The 16531-nt window shown below is 44.0% G+C and overlaps 1 protein-coding gene and 1 long non-coding RNA gene across 4 annotated transcripts in view; one reads left to right on the top strand and one right to left on the bottom strand.

Moving 5' to 3' along the window:
• The window catches only part of LOC129380095 (uncharacterized), a 29812-nt gene extending 15935 nt beyond the window's left edge, over positions 1-13877 (top strand). For 2 of the 3 annotated variants that reach the window (XM_055078121.1, XM_055078120.2), the window contains exons 5-9: positions 3166-3198; positions 4789-4930; positions 6655-6769; positions 12470-12595; positions 13042-13877. In XM_055078121.1, the coding sequence (XP_054934096.1) occupies positions 3166-3198; positions 4789-4930; positions 6655-6769; positions 12470-12595; positions 13042-13603 (978 nt within the window). In that variant the 3' untranslated portion in view covers positions 13604-13877. The remainder of the gene's footprint in view (positions 1-3165; positions 3199-4788; positions 4931-6654; positions 6770-12469; positions 12596-13041) is intronic. The other variant, XM_050192622.3, reaches the window with a different exon arrangement.
• The window catches only part of LOC129388091 (uncharacterized), a 43732-nt gene extending 27235 nt beyond the window's left edge, over positions 1-16497 (bottom strand). Inside the window, exon 1 of the long non-coding RNA XR_008615133.1 lies at positions 16079-16497. This is a non-coding gene — a long non-coding RNA (uncharacterized lncRNA). The remainder of the gene's footprint in view (positions 1-16078) is intronic.
• Between the last annotated feature and the right edge of the window lie 34 nt (positions 16498-16531).

Here is a 16531-nt window from a genome sequence, read left to right as displayed (position 1 = left end):
TTCAGCACTAGCATGGGAACACCATTTGCTCCCACGTATGCAAACATTTTCATGGGACAGCTTGAAGCAGACCTGTTGAAATCCTACTCTTTAAAACCCCATACCTATCTTTGTACATTGATGACATATGTATAATATGGGAACATGGCACTGGTGCATTAACTGACTTAATTAGCCATTTCAATCGCTTTCACCTGAGTATTAAGTTTACTGCTCACCACTTTCCTAGTCAGATCAACTTCCTCGGCACGACAGTCTACATAGAAAACGAAAAACTGAGAACGACACTTTACCGGAAGCCTACAGATAGCCAGCAATATTTAGACTACAACAGTCCTGCGACACTGCAAGCAAGGAATTTTTGTTGAATAAGCGAAACAAATAAGAAGAACCCGCAGTGAAGACCACGGTTATAACCACCACCTAAATGACCTTAAAACAATGCTAGCAGAAAGAAACTATCCACAAGTTGCTCTCGATAGAGTTTATGATGTTGCATCAAGATTGGAGAGACAATCGGAATTAGCGAAGAAACAGCCTACACTGGAATCTGACAGACCACCAGCCTTTATAACAAAATATTCTAATGCACTCACAAACATAAACAAAATCCTACGAAAATACCACCAATATCAAGTAACGAGCGTCTGAGAAAAACATTCCTGGATGTACCAAGGGTTACCTGTCGCCGCAACAGGAAAGTTAAAGACATGTTAGTACAGGCAAAATCCAGCCAATATCATTCCCCTGTAATAAGAACATGTTGCTCCAAGTGCAAAACCTGCAGGCACCTTCAGAGTGACATAAAAATTAAAAGCACGCAAATAGTTATACAGACGAAGTCAAATCTAGCTTCACTTGTACAAGTTCGGATGTGATTTATATGCTTGAATGTTTCTTCTGTAAGAAAATATATCGGTGAAACGGGACAATCAGTGAACATCGGACTAAACGGACATCGCACAGACACAGCTAAAAAGCTTCCCAAAGCCGTTGCCGAGCATTTCAACCAACTAGGTCATAACATTGATGAACTCAAACTCTACATCTTACAGTTAAATTTCCGTTCTGACTGAGAAAGGAAATACAGAGAATCTTACCGTATCCATAAGTTCAAGACATTGCAACCAATAGGCATAAATGTTTCAAAGGGAGCTTTAGAATCTATTCGCTATGCTAAATTTCAAGCTATAAGCAACAACACTTATTTATTTATTCATTTATTCACATTACCTTACAGGTCCATTGAAGGGCATTGAGTAACGGGGGCAACAGTAATTACATGACAAAAATAGCAAAGTGCAGCATTGTTATACAATATTAATACACAAGGAATTTGGGTTATCACGGAATGTTTCACGATTAGAGACGGATGCATTGTGATCCGGGAAACTGTTCCAATGTGCAATAGCTGTAGTGGTGATGAGTTAAATGCCTGCGTTTGACCATGAATGCATGTGAAACTAAGTGCACTGTTAATGCGATGAGATGTGTGCACAGAAGCATGAAGCGGCAAAAGTGAAAGTTATTGCTATAAATGTACTTGTGAAACAGACATAAAAGAGCAATCACATGGCGATTTTCTACTGACTAAAATGCAAGGTCTTGTTTTATTCGGGTAATGCTCGAATGATAGTCGTAGTTGCCAGAGATGAATCTGCCTGCCCTATTCTAAATGGCTTCCAACATACGGATTAGATAATCTTGATGTGGTGACCATGTGGATGAAGCGTATTCTAGTTGTGGGCGAACATAAGTGAGATGTGCTAGTTTTCGTACATTAGAAGGCGCGTTACGCAAGTTTCTATGCAGGTAGCCGAGAGATTGAGAAGCTTTGGATGAGACAGTTGCTACATGCATTGTCCAAGATAAGTCCGTTGAACGATAAACGCCAAGATATTTGTACGATGGAGCAGCCGAAACTACAGTATTATTAATCGAATAGTGGAACACTGAGTTAGTGCGCTTTCGACTAAACGAGATTAACTTGCATTTGGAGGCGTTAAGGGACATCTGCCAAGTTAGGCACCATCTGTAGGTTAGTTCAAGGACATTTTGGAGAGTAAGATGATCACCGAAACATTTAATATTGCGGTAGATGACGCGGTCATCAGCAAACAACCTAACTGAGGATGAAAGGTTAGCGGACAAGTTGTTGATGTATATTAAATGGACCTAGCACACTGCCTTGGGGAACACCGGACGTGACATTGCAAAGGTTAGATGAAATGTTGTTTACCACTGTAAATTGCTGACTTGAAGACAAGAAGTTATGTAGCCAAGAGAGTGTTAATGAATCAATACAAAGTGCAGACAATTTGGAAATTAAACGGCAGTGAGGTATAGTATCGAACGCCTTCGCGAAATCGAGAAAGAGGCAATCGGTTTGATCGTTAGAGTTCATGTTAAAGTGAAGGTCACTCGTGAATTCAAATAACTGAGTGTCACATGAGTAGCCTTTTCTGAAGCCATGCTGATTAGAGAAAAAAAGTTCTTTGATTCAAGGTGACCGTAGATATGAGAAGCTATAATATGTTCAAGTAATTTGCAGCATATGCATGTTAGTGAAATGGGTCGATAACTACAGGGGGAGTGCTTTTCACTGGATTTAAATAGAACTACCTTACCAATCCTCCAATCCTTAGGCTGCTCACCTGATGATACAGACTGGTTAAAGAGGAGACACAGAAAGCGACTAGAAATATCAGTAGTATTCTTCAGTTTCTTAGAGTTGATGTGATCAGTGCCAGCTGAAGTAGAAACTTTAAGATTCGTGATGAGGTTCACGATACCTTCGGCAATGATGGTGATTGGAGCCATGAAAGGGAAGGGTTGTTCAGAAACAAATGGCACATTGGAACAATATTGTGTAAGAAGAGATGCAAAATATGCATTGAAAGCAACCACAGAATCTTCATCAGAAGTGGAGATTGTTTTGAATCGTGTATTGTAGTGCGATTAGTAGACTTATGAGGAGAAATTATTTGCCAGAATTTTTTAGGATTATTTCTAAGTGAGTTAGTTTGGTTTCTTGGCGTTTTCTTTTTCTTCTTCTTTCTGTGTTTTTATTTATTTATTTATTCCATTTCAGTATTTTTCTATTCTTTTATTATTATTTTTTTCGCAAGCACCAGTTTCTGCCACTCCTTCTATCATCTCTTTCAGAGACATGATAGCCCACAACCGCCAGCGAAACAGGTAATAGATGGCTGCTGTGCACGCCGTTGACACGCCGGCTGACACACTGGTTTTGACACGTGATTGACAGACGGCCGTGTCCCTGGCCTTGTGCACAGCACTTTTTTATTCTCAATTCCACACTCTCGCCGCTAACACACCTTTGCTCGTTGCCGCACCCACCCGCCTTACGCCCTCTCCCCTTTAGAAGAACCCCACCTATACATACTGTGGCGAGGAAAGCATATGTCGCCTTGAAGAAGACAAGTCCACTTGTCGAAACGTTGGCTCCTGCTTTCACCTTGTCCTCATATTGCTCATTATTTTCCTTAATGAGACCCCAAAGAGGAATATTAAACTGAGCTTAGTAGTTAAACAAATTTGTAAAATACCAGAACAGGCACTCTTGCTTCAGAGGACGCTTGTTAAATCGGAAGATAGGACAAACGAAAGACATTTCGTTGCTCCTGTGCCAACTCATTGTGATTTTACATATATTGAGAATGCATACTTGAGTCTGGTTAATTGTTTGTTGGCAAAGAAGTACCATGCTGCATTCTAAAGAAACCAAAGACTCAAACTAGCAAGTTTCGAAAACTGTTTCTGCACCAGAATGCTCCAAATGCAAGAAAGTACATTGAAATCAATAATGTAACTTGAAAGAGCATGTCCGCGTCTTGCCACTGTCTCGTGTCCCTATTTGTGCGCTAAAAAACCTCAGTTCTGCAATAATGTAACACCGCCATTCTGCCTCTTGAGATTTTGTCATGAAATTGAAAAAGCAAGAAGCTTGGCCTTAATTTTTTTCTGTTTATTATCTTAACGCAAATGACCATTTTGAAGGAAGATGCTACCAGTCTAAATTCGATGTTCCTGTTTGGTGCCCCTACCTTATAGCCAACGATGTAGGGTAACATTGGTTCTGTACTGTTTAAGTGATAACATAAGCGACTTCTGTGTTGCAACAAGTCCCCACTGCAATGATCTTGTGTGCTTTCTGCATGGTTGTGTAGTGGGCTTCCTGCTTGACGTTCACACAACCTTTCACGTGCTTGCCCCTTCTCCTCCTAAGATTCGGATGTATGTTGTCTACTGATGAACCAAGGCAGCGTCGTGGCACCTTCTCTCCAGACTCTGCAACCTCTAAGAGGAACTTTCCTTGCATTCTTTCTTTTTTTGGGTGCAGCACTAAGTGCAGGCATAACATGCTTGCGACTGACCAAAAATTTTTGATGATCTTAGTGGCATATTTGTTGTGACCGTGCAACATCAAAATTTTACTCGTGTAGCTCTAACCTCTAAGGCTCCAGTGAATTAATTGTGGTGCATGATGAATTGCACTTGTTTGTCATAACCACTTGTTGATTATGAATCACTTGGTTTCATCAATTAAAGAGGGTTGAATGAATTGGTGCATGACGAATTGCACTTGTTTGTCAGAACCACTTGTTGATTATGAATCACTTGGTTTCATCAATTAAAGAGGGTTGAATGAAGCTACATTGACTCTCTTATGTCAGCTTGTTGTGCACTTGATGGATATTCTTCACTTGCAGTACACCTTAGGCTTTATTTAGTGATGCTGCTATTTCCTTTTTTCCATATGGATAGACATCAGAGGTGTTTGTGAATGCACAAGGAGAGAAATCACTAGCGGAGTCCATCCCATTACAAGCGACATTGAATACTTTTGTCGAAGATGACAGAATGCGTGTCTGCGAGCCTGCTGGTGATGTATGGGATGATGAAAGCGGTGAGTGTTTGCGTTTTTGTGGGTTAGGAAGTAAAGATTGGCTTCAGAAAAGAAAGAAAAGAAAAAGAGCGCAGGTAGACAGGTCTGTATATCCCGTTTTTGAGTATGTCTCGTATTGCCTGTAAGCAGTAATCCGGGAATGGCATTTTTTTTTTCTTCATGTATCACAATGGAGTATGTAACACAGCATGGCCAATGTTATGCGCTTTATAACTACTGCATAAGCAATGGGCTAATTTTATTTCTTGCTTAGCTTGACAGATGTCTTAAGGTTCGACCATGCCATGTATGCCTTCAGCATTGCAATTTTCGAAAGCATGCGAGTCGTCTGCCAACCAAAGTCCTGTCTTGCCCTGTTTTCATGTATTTTCCTTTGTGTCTCGTTTCCTTCACCCTTTCTGAGTTGCGCCAATTAAAAATAACATTGTAGTGTGTAGCCTCTGTAATTGTGAAAAGCATGTAATTGAAGAAAAAAAAAATTATGGTCTGCTTCAACTTTCGTGTTTCCTCTCTAGCCCTTTAAGTGCCGTGGCCAGGTGTACTCATGTGAGTTCCGATGCACTCCCTTGCCGGAGTGAAGCCATGACTTTCTGCATACTCTGTGCCCTGTGCCCTATAACTTGCAAGCGTGAAACATCTGTAGAATGGTAAAAGAGAGTGTGGAGGCTCTGACAGAACTTGGAGAGCAGGTTGCTTCAAACCGACACTGCATGAATTTGAGGCATCTGGCGGATCAAACCCTAACATCTCTGCAGAATCGTGCAAGCTGGAAATATTGAAAGATTGTTTCCTCAAGAGAATGTCGACATCATTGTAGAAGGGAAAAACTTATTCTGTCAGCGGGTGCTTGTTGCCTGCGCACCTTCTCTGTCCAACCGCATTCATGATTGGGTGGAAGTCACACTAGGTGAAGTTTACATTCTCCTGGCTGGTAACTTTGCTATGTTACTATGAAAAAGACTTTATATCACAACTGGTCATCAATGGATCCACTCATCAGCATGCCACCTTTCTCAAAGCTAATGAGCCACAACCACTACTTCTTAATTCTGCGGTTTCTTCGCTTTGTGAACAGTGATGAACTGGCAGAGGGTGGCAGATTACACAAGTTGTGGTTTATAATCTCTGTTCTTCAAGATGAGTTTCAAGATCAAGGGTGGGTGAATATTCGAAGTTATGAATGCAAATGAGATATTATACACTAATTATTTGTATTTGTAGTTGAAAATGAACTACTCGGTATTTTTTAGTACTGAATAGCAAGCAAATATTTCGCAACAACTTACTGTTAAAGTCTTACTAGTGTTCTTTCCCTGTCTGCTGAGCAAGGCATTGCGAATTATCACAAGTGAAACGATGACAAAAGTTTTCAAAGCAATGCAGATACAAAATAGGTACTGAAAGCTTTGTTCTCGGTTTTGTAGTGGAAGCCTCAATGACAATCATGATTTTTGCTTGTAGTTTGCAATTTAGTGTTGTTGGAAGTCTAGCCAGGCAGTAATTTTATTTCTTATGCTATAACCAGTGATTTTTTTGCAGTAGGCTTGTTTACTTGTGTTCACAACACACAAGTCCTTCAGTGAACTTTTGACCATATGCAAAGTACTATAGGTAATAAAGAGTGCACAAGGAAAATGATAGGCTTCTATTTTGTTTTTGCTTAAAATTGTTTTTCACAAACTTTCCCAAACAAAGTCTTATTCTTCTCCCTCTTTTGTCTCAAGAGGACGAAACTACTGCCACTGTTTTGCACACGGTCTACCCCTGCAAGGAATGTGGTGACCTCTTCTTGAAGGAAGATGTGTTAGATGCACACTTGTGGCAGGAGCACAAGCAGAGGTGAGGAAATTTGTGCTGCCCATGCTCCATAATTTGGAAGTTAGCAGCATCCTGCTTCACTTGGCCATGTGTCATTGCATTTCAGCTACTTATCAGCAAGGACATATCACTGAAAGGGACTTGTTTGGAATTGTACTTGTTTATGCCATTTAGCCTCTTGGTGTAGCACAGCAGAGTTGCAGCTGCTCTAAAAGTGTTTTGCAGAATTGCTGCTGCAGCACTACATCTTTATTGCTACAAGAAGGCTTGTACCTGTTCCGCAGCTGCAAGCCTTGAATGCAGGCTTAAATGAGTAAGGCCCACAACTGCCACCTGTCTCATGCATGAGCAGTAGTAGGGTCCTGGCACAGACTGTTCAGCTTCAGCTGAACATCTTCACACGATTCTAAACAACTTGTAATTAGGGGTGTGCGAATACCGAATAGTAGATTTCGAATCGAATTAAGAAAAGAAAAAGCGGAATATGAAATCGAATATGAAATAAGTTTTCACGAAGTTTAATGCTTGCAGATTTTAGGTAAGAAAATATGGTACTGCACATGCTCGGGAGTCTCCTGGCATTGCACAACAAGAATGTAGCAAGCTATCAGTAACTTGGGTACATAGAAATTAAGGATATACAGTACGGCCTACCCTTATTAAAGGAAACACCACGTTGCTATACCAGCACTGATTACAGCTTAGTTACAGCACAGTTAAACATAGACACAATGAACATCAATATAGCAAAATTCTTGATATAACGAACAATTTAACTTTTCATAACCTCTTGTCCATAGAGCACCATGTATTTAGAACCTCATTATAACGAGGTGTGCTTGTACGCTATTTCAATATAACGAAATTTCACTGCCGCTGCTATAGAATACCGAGACAACAAATAAAAACTTCCACTGACGCAGATGGTAAAATGATTGAATTGGAAGCGGCTGCTTGGGAACGCACCTCTCAAATCGCGCGCACCGCGACAAGAGCAACCGCCGAATTGGAGCAGCGTGATGTTTCGTGTGAAGTCCAAGTGCGATAAGATCCTACTGCGCCCTGTGCACTGTGTGATTTAGGTGCGAGTGAAAGCATGCGAGGGTGAAATAATAAAGGTGGTGCCTTCATGAGTGCCGCACCCGCGCAAGCAAAGGAAGGAGGGGCAGGGCAGCGAACGAGCTTTGGCCTCCGCGGCCCCAGCCCACAGGCCGCCCTGCTTCCAGCTTTGATCCCCCCGCTACCCCTTGGGTGCCCTGGAGATCCTGCGCCGCCTGCTTTATTATAACCTCAGGTGCCCTCCTGAGGCCTCCGTTTGCCGGTTACATGTGCCCTTCTGGAGCAGTGTTTAAAGAATGCAATCTATTGTTGCAACTAAAAAAGCGACGCGCGGCTTATACAACACCAGTCAGAACCTTGCCCCTTCAGACACAGCGATCACCAAATGGGGCATCTGTGCCCACTGCCTCACCGCGCGGGCAGCCAGCGACGGAGTGTAAACAAACTGGACCGCACTTGGCAATTCCGGCATGCCTAGGGAATAAACGCATACAACACATGTTAAGAAACCTCCTTCGTTGTGCCTAGGCAGACTCTCATATTCAAGGAGCAAAGGCCCCTTGATTTTCTCTCTTGCACCCGCTCTTGCTCGTGCCTGCGCAGAAACTTCCGAGTGCCATGAGAAACGCCCCGCCCCGCTGTGCCTACTAGCAGTTGTAAAAACACCACCGGGTTGCGAGTTTGCCCACTTTAGCCCTAATCTCCCCCTTATTTTTCAAGATTGTGCTGAGAGTGCTCCTCAGGATCTTGCACGCTGCGGGGTCATCCGACTTTTTACCGTGTTTGACCCAATTTACGATTTCGAGCTTGTGGGGTCTTAGGGTCTCACAGGAGTACCGACCACCGCGGGTTCGAGCTTAGCGAGCCACAGGGCCGCGTCAGCCGTCAGCCTCTAGCGCCGCTGCGCGCGAGCTCAGGCCACGAGGGGCTACCGAGCGACGCACGCAAGAACACAGTATTGCCCTAAATTGACGGAAACCGTTTATTGTCTCCAACGGCACCCAACACTGCACGAACGCCCAGTCCCGGGACGGCGGGGAACCAAAGGGGTCCCGCACCAAGGGCGAAAAATACAGTTAGGGGCGCCTGTAGCACGTCGCTGCGAGAGCACAGGCTCAAGCTGGGACGCGCCGCTAGGAAAAGTCCCGGCGGCTATGCTACTCGCTCTCGCGATAACCGATGGGCCAACTCGCGAGAGCTCGGGCAATCTCCTTCGGCTTGGGCCTCCGATGAGTGCGGCTCGGCGTGGTACGACCTCGCGCGAGCACTAGGCACCCGTTCTTCGGCTTAGCGTCGGGATAGGAACAACACGAGGTACGCGCTCCCCGCACGGGCAAAGGCACCGTGCGTGAGCTCAGTCCTAGTCACAAAGGTGTCGGCGGACGAGAGGAAGCATGTACGTACCGGGCGCCGTCCCAAGGAGCAAGAGAGTCGCTACCGTCACGGCAGTAGCCACCAGGGGCCGCTCCGTGACTTCACTAGCTCCGCCCTCACCGCGAACCACCGGAAGTGGAGCGCCACCGCCAAAACTGGTTCGGAGCAAGGACGACGTGGCAAAAAGGATTGCAGACATGGGTGAAATGCGCCCGCGCAATGGCGCGTCGAATTCCCCAAATCCCCACAAGCTTCACGGCGAAAAGCAAATTCTGCCGCTTCGTCACGGCAACACTGCAGGAGAAGGTGGCCCACAAGGCGCAAACACAAAGAACTCGAAAAGCAGTGAGACAACTCGCACTTGGGCCATCTTGCACGATTGGCTGTCTGGGCAAGCGCTGCAGGCGGGCCAGGATCATTTTTTGCAGGGGGATGTCGACGGCTCGCCCGACGCAGCGCGGTCACGGTAGGGAGAGTGTTTGGATGGAGCCGCGACGGCAGGGAAACCCGGCAGCGCGGCTCTATCCAACCTCTTACTCTTACTGGAGGGAAAGCCAACTTGTCGAGAGTCGCTGCTATTTTCATAATTTTTGCTATATAATACTCATTGTAACTATACTGTGTTCAAAAATTGTTCGATATACAGACTAACTTGATGTAAACTGGTTCGATATAGTCGGGTTCGACTGTATAATGAATCATGCAGAACTGCTGAAAATCATTTGTTATTCTGAAAGATTGTTATAGTGAAAGACCCAAAATGAAGCATTCTGCTCATCAACCCATCAGTTCATAAATTCTCACTGTTCGGGCTATTCATGATAACGTCACTGAATTGGCTCTCGACCTGTGCAGTTGCAATTTTTCAGTTTCCAACACCATGCACCATCGTATAATAACAGTGACATGTGCAAAGCAGACGCTAAGAAAACTACTGACAAAAAGAAAGTTACATGTTGCCTCTATATTGCAGTGTTTCTTGTTTTGTTTGTTGTTCACATTCCTTGCCCCGCTGGCTTGTGCTGCAGTTTGGTGTGGTCGGCAGTTACTGGATTGACTAGGCTTTGCTAATTTCAGTTTCGAGGAGGCGCTGCTGAAATGGCCGACGACTATGCTGGCAACATATGAAAACCAAGATATTGTTATGTGAACGCACAGTAGCGAAACTATTTACAGGGTGTATTTACAAGGGTAACAAGCACTGGCCAGTATGAAAGCCAGCCAACATCAAGCAAGGCATGTCGTTGTCGTCAGATCAGCAATGGGGGCTTATGGGTATGTCCCACTATATCCAAGGGTCAACATCATCGTCTTCTAGTAGCGCATAGCATTATTGTCATTTCTGCTCGACTTTGTGGCCAAATCACCACGTGATCATGCAGGCAGAGCCTGAGTATCAAATGACGCATTGTAAGGTTTATGAAATTTGAAAAACGTATGCCAAGACACACCCACCGCCAAGACACCCACCAGTTACTGGCAAGACCTGTATGACAATGCGAAAAAGACAAAGACGTCGGTCAAAGAAACAGAGAAGGTGTCCGCAGGTGAGAAGCACATGAAGCGCGAGAGAAAAGAAGAAATTAAGAAAAAGGAGATGCAGGCGGAGATGAGCTGGCATTGCTGACGTGGTTGAGAAGCAAGACAGTGGCATCTCCAGCTATGCTCTGGAGACGGAAGGCAGCAGCTTGAGTGACCACGGACCGGAGAGGGGACGTTCGTAAGTTTGCCAGCGACAACTCCGGCTCTGAGCCTCGACTGCGTTGCCGTGGCTTTGTTCTGCGGCCCCAGTCCACCCCCACGCTGCCGTAACCGATTGCTATCCCGTGCCACGAAGGCAATCGCTTGGCCACATCAGCAGCACAACGGCCGACTGGCCCAGACCGTGTCCTGTGCCACGCAGGCCCCTGCGGAAGACTACAACCTCGTCGCTCTTGTTGGAGATCAACGCCCACACTGCGTCAGAACCACGCAGGCCAAAGTCCTTTGCCACGCTGGGCCGGAGTTTGACATGACTGGCGACGGTTAGAACGTTCGTTTGCTCATGATGGCTGGCTAGTCGAGCAGAGGAACAATATGTAGTTGAGGGCTTGTTTGTTTTTATTTATGTGCATACCTAGTTCTTGGAGTGTCTCATGTGTGTATAGTGTTTATAGAGTGTCAGGGTAGTTTGTTATTTGTTTTCATTTGTTACTTTTTCATTTAGATAAATGTTTTTTAACATATTTGAATTGTGTCTCTGTCCATTTCTGGAGCGCTGAAATTCGTGACACCACCGAAACAGTGGTGCATCAAAGCTATGCATTGATGGTGGTCTGAAGTGCGCAGCTAGGGTGTCTACTGCAGTTTACTTTTTTCATTTCGATTTTTTATGCTATAGACGCTACATTTGGTACTTGTTATTATATGCCAAAGTCTCAAAGTGTAATGCAGAAATGACATGTCAAAGGGGATTCTAATACATAGGAACTCTTTGTTTGGACCAGGATTCAGTGACGTTATACCCGGGAAAACATGAATGAGCAACATGCCAGTGGGGTTCTACTGTATTTGTTGACGGGACACCTATAATCTTGTTTTATCACAAAGTTCATATCCCTCCTTCCTGTGCCTTGCGCTGTCATGCTTTCCCATCTGCAGAGTGAGAGCCCATGTTGCTTTCTGTAGGGAGCGCCTGCTGCTGTGCATTTGTATGCTCAGGACGTCTTACTCGAAGGTTGTGTATTGAATTTTGTGTCTTTCAGTTGTCATCCTGTGCTTGCACTGTTTTTTCGACATGTGAACCTGCATGCTCATGCGTGCTGTACACATTTGTCAAGTGAGCTTTTGTCACTCCCACACCGTCTTAAGTCTATGAGGGCACTATCAGTGGAAACATTCTGTTGACATCTTCCGTGAGAACCCTGGTAGTGAGTTATTGTTTTATATGCAATGAGAAGTTGAAACCTGCATACAGAAACCTGCATACTTTGAACAGCATGTGTGCGTTCAACTCAACTCCAACTGCTCCAGCTCTTATTACGTGCCAGCTAAGACAAATTAAAAAGTGAAAGAAGGTGAAATAAATGGTTCCCAAGATCATCACATATGGTGGCAAGTATGCCTGTTTTTCAAAGTTGATGCACATTTTTGGTTACTCCTGTAGGCGCCACACTCAAGAAATTCAGATGCGAATTTAAGAAAAAGGAAAGGGTGGGGGGTTACTTTTATCTGAGAATATATGATATTTCTATCAAACACTGTTTATATTTCAACTCTCACCCTTCTCATCTATTCTGCACTTTGCAGGAGCCATCTTGGCTTGCATAAATGGACACCCAGAGGTGTGCAGCCATTTGAGTGCCAGTTCTGTCGAAAGGGCATCAGCCAACGGGAATATCTCGACCGGCACCTAAAAGACCACTTCGATGAAAGGTTGTATGAGTGTAGATACACATTTATTTTTTAGTTAGTCATGTAGGCCCTACACTCAAAAAATTCAGATGCAATCTTGTTTTCTTTAAAAGGGCACCCGCCATGGTTTCTCAGTGGCTATGGTGTCGGGCTGCTGAGCACAAAGTCGCGGGATCGAATCCTGGCCGCGGTGGCCGCATTTCAATGGGGGCGAGATCAGAAAACACCCGTGTACATGTACTTAGATTTAGGTGCATGTTAAAGAACCCCAGGTGGTCCAAATTTCTGGAGTCCCCCACTACAGCATGCCTCATAACCAGAAAGTGGTTTTGGCATGTAAAAGCCCGATAATTTAAATGTTAGAAAAATTTGAAAAGGGCGGCACTTATGTGAGAATATGGTATGACATTTGTATTAAACTTTATATGTCAACTGACATCCTTCCCTTCTATTCTTCACATTTTCAGGAACCATCTCAGCTTGCAGGAAAGGACTCTCAGAGGCGAGGAGCTGTTTCAGTGCCAATTCTGCAAAAAAGGCTTCAGCCAGCGGGAAGATCGCGACCGGCACCTGAGAGACCACTTGGATGAGAGAGAGCAGTCAGATGGAACGTTGTACGAGTGTGAAGAGTGTGGGCAGCATTTCACCCAGCAATCTCGGTTGGCTTGCCACCAGATGTTGCATGTGGCCGATGAAAAATCTGCCAATGTGTGCCCCAACTGCGGCCAGGCCTTCACGCAAAAGCACATGCTCATTGAACACATGCTGTCCCAGCACACGGACGGAAGGCCTCATGCCTGCCCAGTGTGTGGGAAGACGTTCACACGAATCAGGAGTGCAAGGAGGCATGAAGAAGTGGTGCACAGAGGCCATTACCAGTACCACTGTCCTGTATGTAATAAAGGGTTTTCTAAAAAAGACAAACTAACGCACCACTTAGAGTCACGTTACGGCCACGGAGGAACACAGACTCGGGATGCAGTGAGTATTTCGCACTGCTTGAGCAGAGAAGCAGAGGAGCATAATTAAAGGGGATAAATTTAACTCATAATGGCATAGTGGCTTTGGTATTGTTTTTATTAGCACGTGGTCATGCGTATTAAATTTTATATTCGGCTGCAGAGGCTACATTCTGATGTAAGTGGAATGCAAAACACTCTTACTTGTATTTAGGCATGTGGTACAGGAATCTCAGGTGATTAGAATCAACCTGAAGCTTACTGCTTTGTCATTACTCATAAACCCTATGTAGCATTGGATGTTAAAACTGTAAATTATATTATCAATAAATAAATTAAGTGGACTTCACTGATTTCTTTGGCACTCGCAGTGGACACTGTTCTCAAGAATGTCTTGCTATGTACAAAATGTCGACTAACAACACCTGCTATGAGCCTATATTTGCCTATAATAATGAATGTTGTGGTCTCTCAAGTACATGTAGGGACATCACAATTCTCAGTGTCCATGTACCTTTCACAGATTACCAAGCATGAACATTGACCATAGCCTAGTGCCTAATGTGTTTAGCTCTCAAGCACACTGCTGCAGAAACTAAGTGAAGTAACAAGTGCATGAGCACAGAAGTGCTTGTGTGGCTACCTTCGGTGCATTTTGTTGTAGCTTGCATGGGAAGGCACGAGGCAAGCTGTGTCCCACATACTTAAGTCGGAACAATGGGAGGTGATCGTGAGCCAAGATTTTCTCTCGCGCCTGGCTTCAGCGCGGCGAGCATGAGGAGTTGCAACTTTGTTGTCATCACACTGACAGTGATGGCTTGCCATATATGTGACACACAATGTGTTGTAACATTTCAGGTGTTACCCACTTGTATGAAAAATATTTAACATGTGATGTGTTGCAACATCTTAGGGGTTACGTGTATATGATAAAACTGTTGAATATCACGTGCTCTTCTATTAACAGGTGTGTGTGTGCTTCTCAGATATCCACGAGCCAGATATATATATGTATGCCTGCCAGACCTACCGAATTGTCGTCTCCTGGTTAGCAAAACCCAACGGCTATGACACTGATAAGCAGGGTGGCCAGAATTTGAACGAAATCTCCCGCTAACGCCGTGGTCATCCCAAAGCTGGCTCCCAGTCCGGCATTGTATACCTCAATATAAAGAAGTCGGTAAAATAGGTACTTCGTTATATCGAGATATCATTATATTGAAATTCGATATTTTATGCAGATCATCATCATCATCATTTATTTTTCCTTAAGGACCCTTGTTGGGGTATAAGTTATCATTGCCAGTGGATGTTTCTTACACGGAAGCGGCGTAAAAATTTCCGCTTTATCGGACGATCAGAAAAAATGAACTTCAATGATGAAGTCTTAATGTTGCCCGAGAGGCAAAACATTGATAGTAATGAAAAGGTATTACACAATTGCATGAAGCAAGTTATTTGGCTGTATAAATTGCAGGAAACATTAACATATTACTTAAGTTAAGCATGGTGTCGTCTGCACAGGCAAACGTGAACAAATCTCGCTCAATGATTGCGAACACTTGCTATAATAATGCTGGTGTGATAAACAGTGCAAACAGAGGGGAGCGAATGCTTCTACTGCTCACCATTGAATGCATCTCTGAAACTTCAGATTACGTGACCTCCAGGCACCAGGTGCGCATGAAGACAGCCCACATGGGCATTCCATGAAGATGTCAACAATAATTGAGTCTGTCAAATTTTTTTAGTTACTTTGAATCCTACGTCCCAGTTAGTACGTTTTTCTCGCAGTTATTTACAGAACGTATGAACTAGGTCCTACTGTATTACTTTATTCTATGACTGCACCCATCTCAACCAAGAACCCTGTAACTGCTGGTTTACCCCTGCTGTGGGTGAGTGCATTTATTTAAGCATAAAGCAGGCAGGCAAAAATAGGTAATGGTCTTTGTTGTCGGAGAATGCTTTTGTCACAATCAATGAATCACAGAACTGAGAAAGAAATTTCTGAAGCCTGCTTCTGCTACTGCATTTTTTTTTTCCAGATATATCCTAGTGGAAAATCTTGACTATGTGGAAGCTGTAACAACTCGGTTCGGTTTGTAAATGCTTTAACACCATTTAATGCTCGCATTGCGCTTGCCAAAAACGCAGCCTACATACAGTCATCGGCAGCTTTGTTTATGTCTTGTACCATGTAACGACATTCTGTGTGCTTCTGTTGCATCAAAATATTGCAGAGCATTTTTTCCCCTTGTGAATGTAGAGGATTGGTGCGAGCGAGGGTATCTGAGCTCTAAGCACGCCACACTTCTTGCCGACTGAGGTGAGCCAACGAATCGTGGCTGCCGTAGCAGATGACCTTAACCTTAAGCTGAGAGCGCGCGTATAGAGGCACCCTACACCAGTGTTCTGACCACGAGTGGTTGTGCAACGAGTGAGATCTATTCATGTTTGCCTCTACACACACGACACCATGCTTGCAAATTTAATTAGTAAACTAATGTTTACTGCAATTTATATGGCTGATAAAACTACAAACCTTAGTCATGGCAAATCGGTTCCCTGTAATCCTGCATGGTAGAAGCACAAATCTTGAACCAGGATGAATTTTTCTTTGACTGCAAGACTTCTCTAAAAACAAAAAAAAAAAAAAAAAAACATGGGTTTCCTTTGTAGCTTCATGCTACATTTTGGTGGACGACAATTTTTACGTGCATAAACCTTACTAGTGTAACTGTGTAAATACTTTGTAATGCTATCAATTCATTGCCTTTCAGGCTAAACTGCGTACTTTTTATATCCTGAGCTTTATTTTCACCCTCGCTTAAGTACTACTGTCAGGAACAGTTAAAGATTGTTGTGCTAGTGGTTCATTTTTGTTAATGTGACATCACTACTTGGAGATTGAGGGCCTTATACGGCCGCCTGCTAAGGTAACCGCCGCCTACGATGGGAAAGCGAGCGACTCAGCGGGCATTGGCCGGTCAAGCCG

Source organism: Dermacentor andersoni, chromosome 10 (assembly GCF_023375885.2).
Source record: "Dermacentor andersoni chromosome 10, qqDerAnde1_hic_scaffold, whole genome shotgun sequence".
Lineage (NCBI taxonomy): Eukaryota > Metazoa > Arthropoda > Arachnida > Ixodida > Ixodidae > Dermacentor > Dermacentor andersoni.
The sequence above is the reverse complement of the archived record's forward strand: the minus strand, read 5'-3'. Positions and strand labels throughout refer to the sequence as shown.